At 38.0% G+C, this 22,151-nt stretch overlaps 1 protein-coding gene across 4 annotated transcripts in view; it reads right to left on the bottom strand.

Moving 5' to 3' along the window:
- Positions 1–19,787, bottom strand: part of sgsm1a (small G protein signaling modulator 1a) — a 36,886-nt gene extending 17,099 nt beyond the window's left edge. For all 4 annotated transcript variants that reach the window (XM_077562014.1, XM_077562016.1, XM_077562017.1 and 1 more), the window contains exons 1-6: positions 19,706–19,787; positions 19,551–19,594; positions 9,646–9,721; positions 2,993–3,155; positions 2,751–2,903; positions 2,569–2,636 (exon numbers count right to left, since the gene is read on the bottom strand). In XM_077562014.1, coding sequence (XP_077418140.1) covers positions 2,569–2,636; positions 2,751–2,903; positions 2,993–3,155; positions 9,646–9,721; positions 19,551–19,594; positions 19,706–19,724 — 523 coding nt within the window. In that variant the 5' untranslated portion in view covers positions 19,725–19,787. The remainder of the gene's footprint in view (positions 1–2,568; positions 2,637–2,750; positions 2,904–2,992; positions 3,156–9,645; positions 9,722–19,550; positions 19,595–19,705) is intronic.
- Positions 19,788–22,151: the final 2,364 nt, after the last annotated feature.

The following is a 22,151-nucleotide window of genomic DNA, read 5'->3' as shown; positions in this document are numbered from 1 at the left end:
CAAGACACCAGCTGTAAAATCATGTACATGCTCGGAAATATTACAAACGCATTTTATTAGCATTACGTGTACAATCAAATAAGATCGAATATAAAAGCTGTATGCAAATTTGGTCTTTAAGAGCGATGATGATACACGATTTTCCAAATTATTATTATTCCCACTTTCTTCATAATTTTCAAGTCATTAACCAGTATATAGATTGAATATCTTTGAACAAACCTCTTAATGATAGCAGTATTTTTTTCCCCCAGAGCTGCAGTTTGGATATGAACCTGAACTTCCGCCCACCCTCATAGATATTTTGCTACTGCCTCCCACCTCATAGATCTCTCGCCTGAGGATACTCTAAAGGTTCTCGACAGGATTTAGTTCAAGAGAGAATGGGGGCCAAACCACAAGTTTTTTTTTCCCCCCCAGAGTAGCCAATGACGCAGATATTCCTTTTATGCATGAATATGATTTTGTCACAAAAAGCACGTTTCTTCTTTTGTTCAGAAACTCCACATACTTTTCAGAAGTCATTTTCACACTCTCAAGGGATGTGAAAGGATGACTCTACCACCTTCTTGCTGACGTGTAGTTTTTTTTGGTGGCCAATTTCATGCTGCACGGAAGACAGAACACTCTGTAACCTTGAGTCGACATGATTGGCTTCTATATTTATATCGACTATTTAGAAAAATCTGAGAAAAATATATTTTGCATAATAATTTGGAAGGTGACAATGTTCAGTTTTTCATAGTCAGAGATGTTTTAATTAAATTTAATTGCAGCTGTATTTTACAGTGTAGTACAAATGGATTGTCATCATTTATGAAGTGTTTGTCATATGTTGGGAGAGGCAAAATAATGATTGTTTCAGAAATGTCCCAGGACTTGTGTCACAAAAGACACATTCCGAACCCAAACTGTGAGTTTTCCCCTTCACTGTGGGCCAGACGATCAACCAGAATGTTTACAAAAAATATCCTGTGACGTTTGCTACGTTTAGTGTACGAGAGTTCTGGCAAGACAAGTCGTGGCAATTACATCGACAATGCCCTTAGCATTCGACAGTACCTGGCCGAGAAGAACATTGCCCTACTGGAGTAACCTCCTTACTCACCTGACCTAGCTTTGTGTGATCTGAAGACATTTAACATTTTCTATGCATATTTTTACTGTTTATGAATTTACTTATAGTATATAGATGCCATATAACTGTGATAATGTTTGTGTGAAATATATTGGGCATATTAACTGTATTGTAATGAATAACACTTTTCACTCCCTTCCAGCTGGTGAGATAGGAATGTACACGGGAGTCAAGTTCTCAAGTTCTCATGGTGATAACACTGTGGGTCTGAGGGAGTCTAGGTCACATGGCATTACCTGTCTAATCATATATTTCCGGCTTTGGACGGAACTGGAGTAAACATGTCAGTAAATCACTTGTCTGTCTATTATAATTACTAACCCTTTGTCCAGCCTCAGAGGAGGAGTATGCTTTTTTCATCTATAAAACGACTGTGTGTTTTCATATTGACACACTCGAGGCTTAACATCACTTTGGAATGTAAGCATTTACTCTTGTGTCTTTTAAGAGCTCTTAAAATAAATTCTTTATAAAGAAGGCTTCTTCATCAGATCTCATTTTTCAATTATTTTTGAACACGCAAAGATTACACTTAATATAGTAATCAAATAATACCTTCAGACCCCCCCCCCCCCCTGTTTCCCAACCTCAAAGGGTTGATAAAAGTTTTGAAGATGTGGATGACAAGATCAAGATGGCCATGACGAAGAAGCTGGACATTGACAATGATTTCTGCTTAAATTCATAGATGTGCATCTACTTCAGTCTGACCCGCTAATGCTAATTAGCGCGCTACTCGCGGCACTTTTATCACTCAAAAGAACGGCTATTAATACAAAAATGCTTCAGGAATGTATACAGAGAAGCATGTTAACATTACTCACCGGCATATGCCTTTCCTACGCTGTAAAAAAAATCCTACTTTTATTGGAATAACTTGATCATGACTTTTTCTTTCTACTCTCTAATGTGGCTACAACTTAACGGTGTAACAGAACGCACGGAACCACACTGCCGCTTTGGCACACCCCTAGAAAATGCTGTAAAGTAAGTTTGATTCCTGGGAAAAATCGTAGTTTGGGTTTGCAATATATATTTTGCGAAAACAGTCCTGGAACTTTTCTGACGTACAGTAGCCTACAATTAAATGAAAACCTCCCTGACAGTCCCACTCAAAACAAGGCAATATTATCATCATTATGATGAAAGGCATAATTATTATACAGCTCTTATATTGGATTTCATCAGATTTTATATCAATAGCCCCCGGTACTAAGCATAAATCTGATTAAATGTGAATTGAAGGTCCCTGCTGTGATTCACTCAAAACACTTTTAGGCTTCACTAGCAGTACAATTAACACCACAGGAAAGGGTAGACAGAAAAGCTTTTAGCCCGCTAAGCCCTCCAATACTTTCATGTATGAATGAACCTAATACATGTTTGTTAGAAAACGCCAGTAAAAGCTTGCTCATAAAGTCATAAATTACCCAGCAAAGAAGCAAGGATAGGTCCATCTACAGGGTCCATTAGAACAGCCTCTTTCTCATAATATTTACTGGAAGACAGATAAATAGGATGAGGATCAGGTCGGTGGGGATCAGGACACAGTGTTCTTGCAAAACTGGCACACAGAGTTGAATAGCATGACATTTTACACTTTGTAAAGCACCTGCTGTTTTCCACCAAGAAGAGGACAATCTTGTCCAGCACCTTCTCGAAAAGAGCCGTCCGAATCCAAAGGTTCTTAATGGCCTTCGGAGTGAGGCTGGGAAGCCGAGGCATTCTGCGCAGGCTGTCCTGGCTTTGCAAACTTTGGCTTCGTCTGCAAGTAGACATTAGAATGTTGTAGAGAAATAATGACGTGCCAGAAGCGGCGCGGAATCGTTGTCTGGTGTTTTGCTTTTCGCTCACTTAGTCTCGACGATTTGCTCCATCTCCTGGGCCTTCTTGCACAACTCCTCAGCCGGGGGAAAGCTCTTGCCCACCTTCATGAACAGGGCGGCGATTTTGTTGCTTCGAAGGAAGCCTGCCGCTCGACGTTTCAGCCCGTGCAAAACGCATGCCTCCACCGCAGCTGTTTGGGTTGGGGGGGAAAAAAAATCATGTTCACCACATCTGTATTGATGATGGAATAAATAACATTCAGTTTTTTTTATTGATTTTTTTGTTTTTAAACATAAATTTAAGAAATAACAAAGTTGTTTTAGTGACACAGGCCTCCCAATTATGGTCTTTTGTTTAACTCATTCAAACCCCAAAACACGGTTTTTTAATACTTTAAATAATTGACTCCCAAAAACGTATTTACATGTTTATTTTATTTTTTAATGCAAGAGCATACAGAAGGCTTTGATGCGACTTCTTACATAAAGAGGTGGTAGTTATTGCACACACAAAAAACGGCCAGCAGGTGGCAGCAGAGTATAAGAGATCCGCAGGGCCATGTTGCAACAAGCTGTTTTTGTCAATGTTTTCACCAGGAATGTGAATATTGATGAAACTTAGCTATATTCTAATGTTAATTTCTGCAAAAAGGACCCAGATACAAATGCAATTTTTTCCTTGATGAAAGAAGAGACTCTAATCTTTCTTTTGGGAGCTTCCATGTTTTTATAGTAATAGAACACAATATTATGTGTGGCCTTGCAAAATGAGTCAAAATCCAGTAAAACAGCCGGGAGCGAAAGGGCATTGCATCAGTGCAAATGGCTGGGAGTGAATTAGATAAAATATGGATAGATTGGATATTCATGAACTTAACTGATTAAAATAGTCACTGTTATAGTGCAAATGTTTTATTTACTGCATTAAATGAAACCTAAATGTGCCGAAAAAGATTTTCTTATATTACAATGACAAGTGAGTGGTATTAAGTGATATGCACAAGCAATGTTTAACGATGGAAAAGTCAATTGAAAACACCAGCTTTATATAAATGTTTAATTGCCGTTGTCCTGTGAATAACATTTATGTACATTTTTTATACATATATATATTTTTACATTTATGGGATGAAACTGAATGCAGACTGCCCCAAAACGTATATACATTAAAAAAATGGACATAACTGTTTTTCACAGGACAGCGACATTATGCAAATTTATACAGTATTGTAACCTGATCATTTGTTGTGAAAATGTATATATATGTAATTGATATATTTTAGCTTGTAGCATAATATGTTATATTCTATAATTACAGGTCGGTTGAGTAGCCAAAAATTGTACAAGAATGAGGTCCGATATTGAGAATAATATGACTCAAGTATAAGTAAAAAGTATTGCTCCAAATTACTTGAGTAAGTGTGAAAAAGTACTCAAGTACTGAGTAACTGGTAAGTTCCGATAAAAAAATAATAATAATCAAAACGTGAACATCAAATAAATAAAAATAAAGTAGATATCTGAAAATGCAGATATTTCTGAACAATATCACGTAATACAAAACAATAATGAATAAAATCATGAAATGACAAATAATAAATAAAAGAAAACTGTCAACAGACAAGCCGACTAAAGCCATGGATTGCCGTAATCATGTCCTGTGGTCTAATGAGACCAAGATAAAGTTACTTGCTTCGAATGGTGTCAAGCGTGTGAGGTGGCAACCAGGCGAGGAGTACAAAGACAAGTGTGTCTCAAAGTTGTTAAATGCATCCACATCATGATCTTTTCAGTTTATTCCTCACCCCACATGATATGTCCATAACAAGATAACACACTATGGGCGGAAAAACCGACTGCCCTGTGCTTGAAGGCCTACATGTCAACACCTGAAGCGGTGTTGACATTTGAGTCCTCTTCAGGACTAATCCTGTGCTTCTGTTCACATGGGGTCACATGGAAGACCGTGGTTGCTGTGGCAACCCCCGTTGATAGCGAGATAGAGCTTCGGCGGGAGGGAGGGGCGGCCGAGACTCATCAGCATCACAATCTGTGTTTCCATCATCATGACTCCTTCAAACACAGCGTCTCATCTCCTGCATCCTGCCGCTCTGTAAATGTGAGCCGGTCGTTTGCGCTGTCGCCGATCGAACCACAGTCACACAAGCTCCAAGTAAGTTTTAACTTCGGCGTTGCCGGTGAAGGCGTCAGTTCCCCATGAAACAGAACGGCATGGACGAGTCTGCATCTTCCTCCATTTTACTCAATGCCTCCCTTTGCTGCTTCTAACCAAGCATGACAGCAAGACATATAACAAAGCGTAATCATTTGTAAAATCTAATTAGGCGCCAACTATGCTGACTGACCTTGAAGAAACAACAAAAACATACATGAATACATTTATCTGACAGTGGATATGAAAAGTCTATAAACTCCCTCAAGGTTTTTGAGATCTAAAAATGAGACAAACGAAAATCAATTCAAAACCTTTTCCACTATTAATGCGACCCATAACTATACAAAAGAGAATTGAAAATAATGTGGTTGCCAAAGTGCGCACGTTCATAAGTGGGATGTGGCTGGGTTCAGAATTAGCCAATCGCAGTCTGCACACACCTGCCACCAATTAAAGTGGCTCTGATTAACACAATTGGATTTCAGACCAACATCTGGGCATTTCCTGACATCTTTGTAGCAGGAGCATGGATGTTGTGTGCTAAAACTGACTGCTATTTTGAACTGTTCATAATTCCCTTCACCTTAACTTCCAGTTTCAGCTGAAGAAAAATAGCCCCAAAGCAGGATGCTGACCCAAAATGAGCCTAAAATAACCCTAACCCTAAACCAGGGGTGCTCAAGTTCGGTCCTCGAGAGCCCCTATCCAGCCTGGTTCCCATGTTGCCCTCCTGCAGCACAGCTGAATCTAATGATCAGCTAATCCGCAAGCTTTGCAGAAGCCCGATAACGACCCTGATCATGAATCAGGTGTGTTAGTGGAGAGAAACATGGAAAACAGGCTGGATATGTATGATAAAGGGAGGAAATATGAACAGTTCACAATATCAGTCAGTTTTAGCACAAACAAGAAAAAAAGTGATTAAAAGCCTATTAGAACATCAAATTAAATACTGTAGATTTAAATTATTTTTAGAAGGGGTGTGAAGACTTTTTTTTTTCATCCACAGTATGTTCCGCTAGAGATCGACATACTGTAGCTACTCGCGTCAATGGCCCTAAATAATTGAACGAAGGGCCATTTAACACCAATCATGTCGTTTATTTTCATGCCACACTCTCTCCATCGCGTCTGGATGGTTTGGACTTTCCGCGGCAGCTCATCAAAGCAGCCACGATGTTGAAGGCTAATTGCTCCCCGGAGAACTGGCTGAGCTCTTCTCCCATCCTCCATTTGCTCAATTCTAGTCTATGCGGACCGTGTGGTAACAAGAGCCACGGTGAGATGGTGAGAGGGGGAGGAGGAAGGTGGCTGACAACAAAAGCGAGCATGAAGAGGCGATTTTGTGAACTGCTTAGTGTCCATTAAGATAAATGACAGTAGAAAGAAACACTTTCCTCCGACTGACCGGTTAGGCTTTTAAAAGATTCAGTGGATAATGTTTATACTGACAGCAAAGGAACTTGATGATGCTCTCCCATGAATGCACTATTAAACACAAAGCCTCCCATATTAAATATTAAACACACTGAATCGTTGTGTAAAAGGAGACCTACAATCATATTTTAATTCATTCACTGCCATTGACGGCTATAGACGTCAAAAATTCATTTGAACTATTTCTATTAGTTTCATATTTTTTCCCCACTTTTGTTAACAAGAGTATGATTTTTTTTATTTTAAATATTGTACATTTAGAATAGATACAAAATTTGTGATTAATCGTGAGTTAACTATTCAAGTAATGCGATTAATTACAGTTAAAAAATGTAATTGTCTGACGTCCCTAATTTTTAATAATCTTTTCTTTTCTTTTTTAATTAGCGGCATCAGGCGATTATTTTTTAGTTAATTCAACATTAATCACAAATTTTATATCTGTTCTAAATGTACAATACATTTTTTTCCTAGGTTTTCATACTCTAGTTAACAAAAGTGGATTTTTTTTTTTAACTAATAGAAATAGTTCAAATGAATTTTTGACATCTATAGCCGTCAATGGCAGTAATGAGTTAATAAAATCTGTGTAGCAAGTGACACCATATTTACATAACCTTCACTAGCTAAACTGTACAAAGAGATTTCTGAAGAGTGTGCAATATTAATTTACCTACACTGAAGTTCATTTCTTTTTAGGATGTAAAATGCAAAACTTGTAATTACCCACGTTTCTTGCACCAAACACACTAACGAAGCACTAAAGATGTGAGATGTGAATTCTCTTCTAATCTAACGATTTGCAGCAAAACCTTCTGTCTTTCAAGCAATTTGATCTCATTTTCTCACAGCGCTTTTCCCCCCGGTCGCTGGCATGCTCATTGATGTGGAATAAGGATTAAATTGAATTAAATGTCACGGTGACCGCCGCTTCACACACTTGGAACTGTTCTGACATGTGTTGGGGAATCAGACAAATTAAAGTTTACCACCATCATGCAATGTGAAGTAAGATGTCAGAAAACCTTTCAGAAATACTTATTGAGGTTTCAGTGAATTACAACTCTTTTGTGTTTTCTTTGGATTTCTATTTTTTCATTGTAATTTTTTGCGATGTCACCACAGGAGGCTACTGGTCAGAGTAAAACGGAATTTATTTTAGTCATTCAATTGAAAAGCGAGACTTGTATAATCATATAGATCCATTGCACACTAGGTGAAATATTTCATTTTTTCTTTTTTTATAATTTAGATGATAATGTAAAGCTAATATTCTGTAAAGCAATCAAAAACTTTTTTAACCCCTTTTTTTTTTACTGCTGGGCAATTATTATTATTATTATGCTGATTTTGACTCATTTCCCACATAAGAACAGCATAAGATTTTTTTTTTTTTTTTGGGGGGGGGGGTTATCTCATGTTTTTATTTGTTATAGTGGACGCCAGTATAGTATGGCTGTAACGTGTTGTAAACGTACCAAGCTTACAGTATATGTAACATTTTTAACACGAACATCATGCAAATCAACTTGCGATTGTGATTGGTTAGCTAGAGTCCAATTATGAACCAGAAGTGTTGACATCATCCAAATTATGCATTTTATTGATTTAAACATACAAATATGTTATGTCCACTGCAATCATCTATGGGTCCAAAGGGGTTAAATCTAGAAAACGGGTAGGAAAGTATTTCCCGTGTGCCTAATGAATCTATATAAAGCTCATATTTGATTGACAGTGTCATATCAATGTCACACTGTAATCATTTAACAAATATACTGCAGATCAAGTAGGTTGCTTGTCTTATTCTATTATTTTTTTTTTAACAGTGTCATACAAATATAAAAATTATAAAGTGAACTAACTTCACAAATAAATCCCGTTTGGTCTGAGCCACACAGCTGCCAAGTGTGGCTTGCACGTGGGCAGCGAGTTTCTCACACAATATAATAATATCGTGCTTCATTGGCACCATTTGGTGAAAAAAAAAATGAACTTCAAATGCCACTGGTTTGACATCAATACAATAGCTAAAATGTGTTAACGGCTGAGTTGTTATGAAGCAAAAACAGTATTCTACTAAATATCTCAGATTAATGCCTAAACACCAATTTATGTAGCCATTATTTGATTTGTATCGGTATTATGCACAAACCTTTCAGTATGTTTTTCAGAATTTAAGAGACACACATGGGGGAAAAATTTGCTATTGAATAGATTTTTTCCTATATATTTGTCAACAGTATTACTTTATATATGTCTCTGGTGAAAATGTCTTTTTTTTATTTTTTTTAAATAACATTATTGTATTACATACAGAGAAGATGAGTGGAAATGGTGCCACTGATATCCATCTATTGTTTCAGCAACAGCAGTAGAGTGTGATAGAGTTGCCGATAGGCAGTACAACAAGTACTTTTCACAGGAAGCACTTTGACATAAGAGTGCATGATCATCTCAGGAGTAATTAACAATGTTAATCAAGGGCCTGGTCCTTTTTGGATAGAGAAGGCTTGGGAGTATTTTTTTCTGCTTTGGAGGAATAGAGCCGAACATTTCAATGCGATTTAAAAGTCTACTGACATCTCAGAGCCACGGCCATAGATTAGATAGAATAGAACTGAATTAAATTGGAGCATAAGAGGGTGCTACTTTTAGCATACGACACTTGATACTTGACATTTACTATATTCCTGTTTTTGGTCCATTAATTTGTGTTTTTGGGTGGACTGATTATTTCTAAAGGAGAAAAATTTATATCAACTGGCATACTGGAATAAATTGTGCTTGACTTCCACTGAATGAATAAATGAGCTGCCTTACAGCTCATGGTTATTAATGATTAGCATATTCTTAGCGCTAATGTTGCCTCTTTCTGTTATCTTTTTATATAATTCATCATTAACAAGAAGTGAAGCTCCCCTTTTGTGGTGTTATAAACAAAACAATACATTTACAGTTTCATAAGCGATAACGTCAGGAGACACATGGAAAGGCTGTTGTGTTGCGCGGTTTCTAAAAAACAAAAAAAACATGGGTGTGATCCAGCTATATGTTTGCTCACTCACCACAAAGGGAAACAATATGGCTGCTGTCTTCATGAACAAATTTCCTGGTGACTGCTTCCTCCATAATCTGCTTCACCTGTCAATGACATGGCAAATGCTGGATGACTCACTCATTAATATGCCACAGCTGCACGCACACAGTCTCTAAAGGGATTGTTGAATGAGTGATAAATATGTTTCAGAATAATCAGGAGGGTGTCTCGAAAAAATAAAGGTAGACGAATGAGGCACTTTAGGAGAACTGTCGTTGTCAAGTTAAAGGGAATACAAATCGAGTGGGATGAGGGCTAAATTGCCGAATGAGTCACCATCTCTCACCCGGAGGATCTTTCCGAGGAATCGAAGTGTTGTTATATTTGGAAGTATGAAGGGATTTTGTTTGTTATTTTTTTCTTTCTATCCTACGTCAATCCACTTTTCTATCTTGGGCAGGAGCAATTGATTGTGCTGCGTTAAAGCATTATGACAGCTTTCCATGCTAACAAAAGAATAAGCAACAAGGTCAGATATGCATGCTCTCAAGATATCACTCGTAATTGGTTGTCATGGGGACGTAAAGTCCTCCCTGCTGTCCTGACTCGGGAACACTAGTTAAGAAGATCTAATAAATCAATTGCCATGGTGAAGTCCTATTGTGCGAGCACCACTCTGCAGTTGTCGTGGCCGCGCAGACGTCTATAATTTCCTGTCGAAACAAGTCTGTCCACAACCAACATAATCCACAATGCCCACTTTATATTTTATGCACCCTATAATGTCATAAAGTGTGCACTTAACTCAATCAAGAATGTAATAAACTCAATAATGTAATAGTTTCACCAATGATGTAATGAAAAAAAATGTTGTGTTGAAATGCACTCGAAAACATTTAACGGCAAAATTTTAACCATTTTTTTCTGTGGATGTACATAATAGTGTTAGATTCTCAAAACACAAAATGTTAGAACTTTAGACTGCAAATTGACATATATTACATTATCTGTTTTCATGATCAAGTTTTACATCATCAGTCTTGAGACAAAAACACGGTACATCCACCTAAAACTGTAATAATTTCCCCAAACATAGTATGGTACTACATTATCAGATTTTTTTTATTATTGCAATATCAATTCGGAATTGTTATAACATTATTGGTTAAAGTATTTCATTATTGGATGTTATTACATTTTTATTCGAGTTAAGTGCAAATTTGATTATATTTTCACTAGGCAATTATTATACTATAGAGTGCTACATCCCTTCCTTGCATTATTGTCTGTCTGTATACATTATACATTATGTATACATTACATACACATTTACATACACATGCACACATTTTCCCATTTCATTTAACCTTTATTTAACCAGAAAATAAAAAATCTCTTTTCCAAGAGAGACCTGGCCAACAGGCAGCAACAAACATAAACATAAAACACAGTTACATGTTGAAATAATGGGAGGCAACACCTCACAAAAATTATTGACAATAATATGTTCTATGCAGCACCACTAGTCTAAATACGACATTTTGGTTAATATTGTGTTAGTGAAATATGAGGTACGCCGCAAAATCAAGCAGTTTTTATCAATATCAGAAGGCGGCCATTTTTCCACTTGCTGTCGGGTAAAAATGACATCAAAGTTGCTCAGGTCTCAGGTAACAACCAATCACAGCTCAGCTTGACAAAACAGGTGAGCTGTGATTCGTCATTGCCTGAGCAACTGTGATGTCATCTTCAGTCGACACCAAGTGGCAAAATGGCCGCCCAATGAGCGGTTCGGTTTTGCTGCATAACTCATATTGCACAGATGTTATATAGACTAGTGAGGTCACATTTAACATATTATTGTCAAGAAATATTTAACGTTGGCTTCTCCTTTAAGAAGATAAATGTGAATGGCGCTAAAGTTATACGTCAACTGCATTCACAAATATATATTGTATGTAACCGCCAAACAAAGTAAGGAGAATATCTCCCCAGATCTATTAACTCATTCACTGCCATTGACAGCTATAGACGTCAAAAATTCATTTTAACTATTTTTATTAGTTTAACATTTTTTTCCATTTTTGTTAACGAGAGAATGAAAACCTAGATTTTTTTTGTACATTTAGAACAGATATAAAATTTGTGATTAATCGTGAGTTAACCAGTGAAGTCATGCGATTAATTACGATGACAAATTTTAATCACCTGTTGCCCCTATTTTTAATAACATTTTCTTAAAAAAAAATTATATATTTTTAAATTCATTACAATTTTTAAACGGAATTAATTGCATGACTTCCCTAGGTAACTCACGATTAATCACAAATTTTATATCCGTTCCAATACCCCAAAAATCTAGGTTTTTATACTTTTGTTAACCAAAGTGGGAACAAATGTTAAACTAGAAATAGTTACGAATGAAAATAAAAAAATAATTTTTGACGTCTATAGCCGTCAATGGCAGTGAATGAGTTAACAATAACATTTATCATAAATAGGGATGGATGACAATTCACATCTATGAACGATTTAGTTGAGGCAAAATGAAGTACATGAAGTACTTAAGCCATTCAGTGTAGTGGCCTGAAAAGGAACAGCAAGCTTTAAGCTACCATCTTCATCACAGCAGACCTCTGCTTGGCATCATCTCTCCAGGCAAAAATGATTCTGCTCATTCTGGCACTGACATGGAAATTGGAGTTTCTCCCATGGTTTGACTGATGAAAACTGACGTTAGCTGGCCAGGCTAATGTATCTGATTATTATATGCATTTTATTCAGGGCATACATTGTTGGAACTATGAAAAGGAATTCTGAGTTTGAACCGTTGCGACAGCTGTGAAGGCCTGTGGGTGCGAGGGGTCTAAGGCAATCTTCAGATGGACCTACAGCCTTCCTAAAAGCAGACCCTTTGAGGCTGACCATAGATGGATTTGTTGCTTTTACAGCGCTTCTGTCAGAGAGGCACAAAATCATTTCCAAGGGTTTACAACCGACTCTTAAAGTCTTTATAAGGCCCGAAGTTCTCTTAAACCGTTGTCAATGAAGTTCTTTTTATCAGCTGGTATTAGTGAAGTCATCAAGTCCCCATCAAACATTTGTTGAAGTGAAAAATATTGACTCAAAATGTCCATCCTACCAAAATCTGACATCGCTGGACACTTTTCTTCATGAAAAGAATGTCTCCACTCTTCTCCAGGCCGGCGTAGACATCGAGCTAGCTGCAATATTTGTTGATCATATTAGCGTGTAATGGATGTGACAGCTACATTTGTCCGAGCAACTTTCCAGTTTTTAAGTGCTTGACTGCTTTTGTCTGAATAGCCTCTAGCGGCTCTTTCCTAGATAGATAGGTGTAATAAACTCTTTTGGAAAATGTACAATCTGGTGCGGTCTGGTTTACTACCCCCGTTACTATGGAAAGATTTGATTTATTTTTCAAATGGCAAACAGAAGGGAACAAAACGTTTTACCCTTGAAAGACTTTCTATAAAACAGACCAGCAATGAATAAACAGAAGTCATTATGCACATTTGACCTCTTAGGATGAGCAATATCTGTACTCTCAGCATCAACTATTATTCCTGCTCCAATGCATGTTCATGATTAATTCACCAGCCTGGTTAGATTCCTTGACTTTTGGCAGCTTTTTATTTCTCATCTCTCGTATACGGGTAACTGATCAGGTCTCCGATGTGTTCCTTAGTTAAAGTGTCCAAGCACAAGCACAGACAGGCTGCAGGTTGCTATGGAGACGACACGTGTTGCACAGTAGAGTTCTGCCGAAGACCATACGTCAATAAAATTCATTCATCTCTGTGAGCAACTAAATGAAAGTAGTCCCTCAAATAATAACCTCAGTGGAGCTAAGCCGTGTCATGATCTGTGCTCATTTGGCATTGTAGAGAATCAATCAACGAGAGCCCATTTGTGGATGTTAGAACTACAACTTAAATGTCACCTTAACGTATCTGTTTCTATTTACAGACACATTCCCAGATACTGCAATGTTTCAGGCTGCCGTGCACAAAACAACGAAGCGTCATTGGACACTAGCCGGGCCACAAACGTGTTCCAAAGAAGAAGAAGAAGCAGCAAGACTTGAAAATGCATGCAATGGGGGTGGGGGTGGGGGGCAGCCATGACCGCCGGGAACATAGTGTAAACGTAGCCGTAGCTGTGACAGTTTGATGAAAGTGTGTTTCAGCAACCTGGTGAAATGAGGCTCCTCGATGCAGTGCACCCGGAAGGCATCACTCAGAATGATAAAGGATTTTCGGGGCTATTGCAATCCACTTGAGCAATAGCAGAGCTGAGAAACTAGCAGGTTCACCCATTAACATCCAATCTTCATTATTAATCGTCTAGGAGGCCGCCGTAACACCGTTGAATACGAGGAGATCTGTTGCGCATCATAAAAACTGACGATGGGCACAATAATCGATTAGACGGTAAACTGATCGTTATAAATTCTGCCGGTTGTGAGGAATTGATTGTTGATTCATCTCGTGTTGAGGAAATTGAAGCAAAATGGAGTTGCACTGTTGATTCAGTCTGAACTCATTTGCAGCCTGAAGAAGAACATGTCAGTTACGAAATGTGCATTATTCTGTATTGGAGTAGAAATTCTGAACATTCAGAGATTTTTTTGATACATATAAAAACATTTTTACAAGATTGATAGGTATTTTTGGATCGATCGATGAAATGTAATCAAATGCTGATACATCATATTGAACAACCTCATCCGCATGACAACACAATTATACAACAATATATCATGAGCAGAGAGAATTCCACGTTCCGAGTCCATGCAACCAAATCACAGCCAGAGAATAGCTGACAATGCAATCTTTGCTAAACATCGGTCCTCCTGACCTGACATTATTATACGGAATATATGAACCTGCTAGCCAGTTTAATTTAAGTGCCTATCATTCACGCAGTACATCTTTAATCATAGCAAGCATTTCCTTAAATGTCGCATCAGCAGCCGCTTATAACTAAGTTTGATTCAAAGGAACTCATTATTTAGAAAATACCATCTTCTTTATTTTCCAATTTCAGCTGGATCACATCACATTCAGGGGAAAAAAACAATACTGTGATAATGAACAGAAGTCAAACGTGCCAATATCAGTGTGCTTCACTGATTCTTCCATCTTTGTGTCTGTCTCTTTCCTTTGGCAACAGACGTGTGTTTGTGTCTGTGCACACAACAGAACACAAACACCCAGTGACACCCAGAATGGTTATGGCTGCGGCAAATAAGAGATCTCATTCAAACCGATTTTTGTGCCAGAAGTGGATTCTGCCGCCTCAGACATCCTGTGCTGTCGATAAGGGCCCACGTTATTTGTCGGTGCATTTGAGTGAACTGATGGCATATAACCGGGTGGAAGAAGACCGCGTGCATGCGGCGACGTCCACACGTGAAAGGTACATCGCTAAGAACACCTGCACATGCATGCTCATTAAAAAGACAATATACTGGATGTAAAGTCTTTAAATAGGAATTGTACCGTTCACAATGCATGAAAAAATCTGATACTTGTGAAAAAAATCGGAATTGAGCTGTAGTGTGAACGCAGCCTTAGTGTTCGTTGGAAAAGGTCAATGCTAGTTTTGTTAGCCCAGCTACTTTGTGTTAGCGCTTAGCTAGCAGACTTTGTAAAGAAAAAAATTGAGTGTTTCTTTTTTCGTCTTAAATTTCACTTAGGAGGCCTATTGTATTTTCAAAGCAGTGAGTACAAATTGTGGGCACAAAATAAGGAATGTTTTGGGTATGTTTGTTTTTCATGAAAACAGCTAACTGCTAGAATGTTAGATAGGAAGATAATAATAGCATGATCTTAGGGCTCTGAATTTACTTTATGACACATGGAAATAAAGATTCTATTCTATTCTATTGATAGTGTACCAAAATGCTCTTAACGTTTTAGGCCACGTCCACATGAAAGTGTCCGTCTGGACACCTTAGGCAGGATACTCCTCCAGCGATGACGTAATTGTCGCAGCTCGATGACGATGCATTGTCGCAGATTGATGACCTATGCGCCAATTCTCGCGTGACTGCGAGCGAACCGTCAGTCTGTCAACAACAATGGCGGATAGCCGTGTCGTAGTCGTTTTGCGCAGCCTCCTTAGCTTGCTTATGCTTTTGCTGCAAAATATTTTGCTTCTTTATTCTTACGTTTGTGCTTGAATCACCCGCCATTGTCACTTCTCCTGTGTTCATCTTTTTCATGTTGTTTTGATACAAGCAAAGCCATGTTTGTTCTGTAGATTGCAATAAAGTCCGGAAAAAAAGTGTTTGTCTTCTTTGCTGATTCTTCTTCTTCGCTTTCCGTTAATTCCCTGTGGCTGCGCTACAGCGCCACTCCAGACTTGGCATATACATTACAGGCGTTAAACGTCCTCAGCGTCTTCTTTTGGACACACGCAAGTCTTGAAATGCTTCTGTGTGTACAAGATTTGTTTGAGGAACGAAGCCGGCTTTGCTTCCGTCTGGACGCGGCCTTATATGAAAGATTTTTCCCTGTCAATGGACTTTTCACATTAATGACCAACTCACTCCACTCATTATCTCTTAATACCAGACAGAGGTGTCAAAATCCAGGTCCAGGTGCTTCTACTTCTAAACGAGCTAGGTTAAGTAGCACCTGTGGCTAAAGCCAAACTATTGCAAGTTTTTTTTTTAAAAGTACTTTCTGGACCTGAATTTGACCCTTCTGATTAATGCTTCCAATTCATTTGTCATAAATTGTCCACATTATCAACATGTAACCGTTTGACTCAACTTAAATGAGCTCATCTCTGCCGCCATGTCTGGCGTCATTGTGTACTGAACGTCAAATCCCCTGCCCATGTGCGAGCAACAGTAAATGATGCGTTCAGGAACAGCTCGCAAATGTGTGTACTGAGTTGTTAAAATGAATGTCATTGTTTTAAAGGGGAAGTCAACCCAAACATTTTCTTTACAATAGTATGTTAGACGTGTACCCACTATTCTAAACACAGCATTCTGATTCATTTTGTGTTTGTCCATCTCAAGGGGCGGCCATTTTGCCACTTGCTGGCAAATGAAAATGACACTCAAGAAAAGACCAATCATGGCTCAGCTTCACAAAACAGATGAAAAAGAGTTTTATCATTTTAGAAATCTTAATGCTGTGCAGTTCTAAGCCACAGCAAATACTGTGCAGCCATTAAACAGGTGTATCTTACAATGTCATTCATTTGTATACAGTAGTTACCACTGATAAGAGGACTATATTTTCAACATTCCTCTTCTCACAGCGTCCTCAATTTAATCTTAAAACATCAGCTGAAAATAAAGCTCCTTCCTTTACTGAGCAAAAGCAAATAATAAATAAATTAGGTCACAACTAAGTGAAGTCTAGACAGCAAATGCAGAAGAGTGACTCGTCCATTATTCTGTGATTGTACAACAAAACGTAACAAATTGTTCCTGCTGATGAAGAGATGTGTGTGATGGGAATCTCCATGGTAACAAGGCGATTAGGGGCATACGTGTTAGGAGAGAAGCTCCTAAGCAGAACAAACAGAGGGAAGCTCCCATCTAAGCTAAAACGACAATAACAGTCTGCTGCAGACCTTGATAAATTCAGCCTTCGTGTTTATCATCTTTTTCCAGTTCAATGAATCATAATCATTTGATGACGAACTAGTCGTACTTTGAACATTTGTATACATCAGTGATTCATTTTGGATTGTATCATCCTACTTGCCTGAATGCTACAAAATGAGTCACGCAACTGTGCTAATTAGCAAGAAAGTTTGTTTTTTCTTTTAAAAAGACCTATTCACATTTTTGCTACATCGTTTTGGTCATTGGTCTCTAGCCATATAAATATAACCAAAAATAAACACGCGCTACACGCACAAGAAACAAACGTGTCCAGCTGCAATAATGATAATATGCTAATAACGGGCAAATGCCAAGATGACATTATTTAGTCCGATGAATCATTTCCATCTTATTCGTCTTGGTAGAGGCAAAACATGAATTTGGATCCTCCTCTACTATTCCAAAGAGCTGTCTGACCAATTTAATGCATCTCTTGGCATCCAAAAGCAGAATTGGTCTCTGCTTATTTTACAGTGTGCCGCATTGCTTTCGTGTCTATGATGTTGGTTGACTAGCGCTATAATTGTTTTTAATCACCCCCTTTACACATCACTAATGATTTCCATTTGCTTTTAAGAGCATCTTTTGCAATAATTGTATGTAATTGCTGTTTCGGATGTGGAAACCAAGAATAATTGAAAACTGTGCGTGAGTTTGACTCGCTTCCAGCTACAAAGAGCTCGTCTCTTGGATTCTTCACAAGGAAAATGTCGCATAAAAACCATCACCATTAGAGATGTCACATGAGACTTCAGTTCAGTAAGCATAATTGATTAACTCCTGTTTTACTCGCCATGTCATTGGCTGAAAAACAGAAATAGGCAGATCGCTAAAAAATCACCCTAAAATTAATGATTAACCAAGCCATCAACAAAATAATCAACATTAATTGATTATTAAAATAGTTGCAGCTGTAGTCACCGGTCTAATGAAAACTATTTTTCAAAGACTACATGAGCATGCCGTTAATTACATCCTTGCTGTGGCATAATACAGCGTACCAAATGAAATTTAGCTGGTTCACATTCTGGAATTAATAGAGAACGAATAAATACATCTGAATAACATGAGCGGAGGTTTTCTTTTTTGCAAAACAATGTACTGTATGTCATGTAGTGCTGTAATGTGTTGCTCGAATTATATTGAAGATATTTTCATGCTACAACTCGTAAAAACATCCCCACAAATGGAAAATAATTTTTCTGTTGGCGCAATGCAACATGTGATATATTACTTTTCTCGTGAATGTGGGATGTAAATTACTTTTCAAGATGCAGTGAGAAATACATTGAGGGGATAATTATAACCTATAATATCCGCTAGGCTAAAGCGAATAGCGAATCCACATACAATTGAGCTGCCTGATAAACAATCACTTTTTGTTTTTGATTAAAAAGTGTGGGGCTGGGGGGGACGGGGTCCCACTTAAAAACTATTTAAATGTTTTCTAAAATACTTGTTGGAGAAAAATAAATCTGCAAATATGCTAATCCGCGTCATCATTTGGTTTAGACTGGATTTAGTTTAGTGTCTTCCGTGTTGCTTTTTCGGGTTTTGTCTTTCTCATTATGTTTTTGTGTGCACCTGTTCTCGTCAGCCCGGTCCCTAGCTGTGTCAGCCAATCACAGCCACTTGTGTCTTATCCAGATGTTTCCTGTTGTCTTGTCAGTTTGCTTGCATTTAGTTACGTTCAGTCGATTGTTTGTATTTGCAGTGTTTGTACCTCAAGTCTTCCCGGACTACAAAATGGCAAAGTCACTGAATAGGACAGTGCATAGTCGTTAATAGGGAGTGATTATGAGTACTGGCGATTATTAAATTGGTGTTACCACAGTAACCTGACATGATGAGACAAAGCTGAGCAAACGAAGAGTAGCTTCCATATTTGTTTCCACTGCACATCACACGCACGCACACGCGCGCGCGTTTATGCCCCACTGGTGATACATCCAAATAGCTAGGTTGACACAAAGCTGTCATTCCCTCTGCTATTAAGACCACTAACACCTGCAACACAATCTGTCTCTTCCATACGGCTTTTCCTCTCACACTCACACACGCAGGAGCGCGCACACGCACACAATACAGTAGTAAGTACTGCTCCGGAAGAGGGAGAGAAAAAAACGTACTTCCACAGATTTGAAGGAGGAGCATCCAACACGACATTTACAGGTGTCATGGAGACGACATGTCACATATGACAGTCAGAGTAAAACCATGTTTTCAGGGTTAGAAATTTCTGTTTGGAAAAAAAAAGTGTTTTGTTTGAAAACACCCACCTCTTTCTTGACAGTGCGCAGCAGCTTCTGGCGCGTCTCGGATTCTAATGACACAAAAGAAGCACATGCCATTTTAAAGCGAAGTCCGGTCAGGATTCATCGGCTCATTTGTGGTGTGTAAACGTATGAATGTTGCACATATTCGAGTCTCCCACCTGCCATGATTGTTGCCATGGGTCCAGTGTTCCTGCACGCGCAGCACCTCCCATCAAACAGAGAAGACTTGCGACTCCGAGAAGTGCCTCACGACCCCGCCTCTCCCACTGAGGACACGCCTCTTAAAGGTACAGGCAGGAGTTTCCATTGGCCAGCGAGACTTTTTCCAACCCTGCTTCCAGCTTCTATGTTTGATCAAGGGGTGGGCAAACTTTTGTGGCGGACAACATAGAACACATTATTATCATTATTTTCTTAATCGGACAGATAAGTGTATGTGTATGTGCGTGTGTTTATAAAATAGTTTATTCATCATCAATTCATCATTATTATGTACTTATATTTACATTTATATTGTCTATTTATCTATGAAACAATTTATTATTTTAAAAAGAAAGTAATGTATTAGTATTTATTACATTCTTCATAAATAATTAATCACTAACATACTTATAGGCATTCCATGTATGAAAAAATGGTTATTTGACTTATCACCCCCCCCCCCCCCCATTCTTTTTCGAATTTTAAGATTTCTCTATTGTGGTACTACTACTGTATTAAAGGTTTGCTTGTCTCATATGTTTTATTTTACTATTTACAATAAGTAAACCAATTTATATATATACTCGATTGCTTTAATTAAAAAAATAGCTACATTAATGAACAAATGTTTTTGCACTGCTAGTGTGCTTTTTGGTGGGCGGGAAAACAAACAGATTGGGTTGTATATTGTATTGGGTTGTATATTCCCACCTGCTGCAAGACATTAAGTTTTAACTGCCTTTTTTTTCCTGTGTTTCGGCAGCTCTTAGTGAAAATTGAGTTGTGCAATCCACAATTCGTCTACAAGCACCTTTACCAACCAGCTACAGCATTACCACTTGCAAAATTAAATCAACAAAGAGCAGCACCAAATACCTTGCTGTTCAATAATAATTCTGTAATGCTCACATTTGATTGAAGTTGACAAGCAATCATTTAACTTCAGTAGTAAATTGCACTGCATCAATGTGTGACGAGCTCGAATATGGATGTAAAATGCTTGGTTATAGCGCTCTCTTGCGGTCAATTTGACAAACTACAGGCAAAAATTAAATCCTGTAATGGATCTTTGATGATGATTGTAGAATCTACAGTTCATCTGAACAATTTGACAATTACGAAAAACAAATGTACTTCTTTTTAAATCAGATTCTGTATATCTTTTTTATATTAGGCCATATATTTTCTTGCTATGCATGTTATCCATGTGACTGCACATCAACAGGTTTAACAAAATCAGCTATCCATCTATTTTCTAATTCTCCTGTCCTCAAAGAGGGTCATGGGTCAGCTTGTTTTTGGAGTGTGTGAGGAAGCAGGCGTAAGAGAGGAAGAGGAGCTGAGATTGGAACCAACAACCTCAGAACTGAGAGGCAGACATGCTAACTACTAAATCACCAAGAAAGCTCAATTACAACAACAACAACAAAAAGGAAGAAAAAGTAGCTAATCAATTTGACCCCCAATGTGTACAAAACTCTACACAGCAGAGAATGTGTCTCTTTAACTCATTTACTGCCATTGACGGCTATAGACGTCAAAAATTCATTTGAACTATTTCTATTAGTTTAACATCTTTTTCTACTTTTGTTAACAAGAGTATGAAAACCTATATTTTTTATTGTACATTTAGAACAGATATAAAATTTGTGATTAATTGTGAGTTAACTAGTGAAGTCTTGCAATTAATTACGATAAAAAAATAAGTAATCGCCTGACGCCCCGAAATTTTGATAATCTTTAAGTCGCGTCAGGCGATTAAAATTTTTATTGTAAATAATTGCATGACTTCAATAGTTAACTCACGATTAATCACACATTATATATCTGTATTTCCCCCCAAAAAATCTAGGTTTTCATACTCTTGTATGTAAAAAATGTTAAACTAATAGAAATAGTTCAAATTCATTTTTGACGTCTATAGCCGTCAATGGCAGTGAATGAGTTAATATCTAGCTACATAGTAATATTTCTCCAAATGAGAAAAAACTGGAAAAATGGAGTGGGCGTAGGCATTAATGTTCCAGACGGTGGAGTCTCTGGGCCATAAGTCCCACTCTGCCTTGGAGGCACTGAGCTGTCAGGTGGATCAGTTGGCGAAAGAATGTAGTGATTATGCAGCATGACAGACTGAGGAGGTGGATGCCCCCCAAAGATGCTTTCATGATCTCAGCACCAGAACAAACAAAACCCGACCGAGAATGTGAATGTCAAGGTGGACTCTTGGCAGCCCAAACAGTGTCCTCGTCCAAATAATGACCTGCGGTTCTTTTACAGCTCAATTCTATCCCAAAGCAGAAAAAGTATCAAAATTGGCACCTGTCAAAGGCCCACAGTGTATATAAGAGCCAGCATCTTGCAATTCTTTTTTTTCTGCAAACATGTTTGTGTTAGGATTCCCTT

This window comes from Vanacampus margaritifer, chromosome 3 (assembly GCF_051991255.1).
Source record: "Vanacampus margaritifer isolate UIUO_Vmar chromosome 3, RoL_Vmar_1.0, whole genome shotgun sequence".
NCBI lineage: Eukaryota > Metazoa > Chordata > Actinopteri > Syngnathiformes > Syngnathidae > Vanacampus > Vanacampus margaritifer.
The sequence above is the reverse complement of the archived record's forward strand: the minus strand, read 5'-3'. Positions and strand labels throughout refer to the sequence as shown.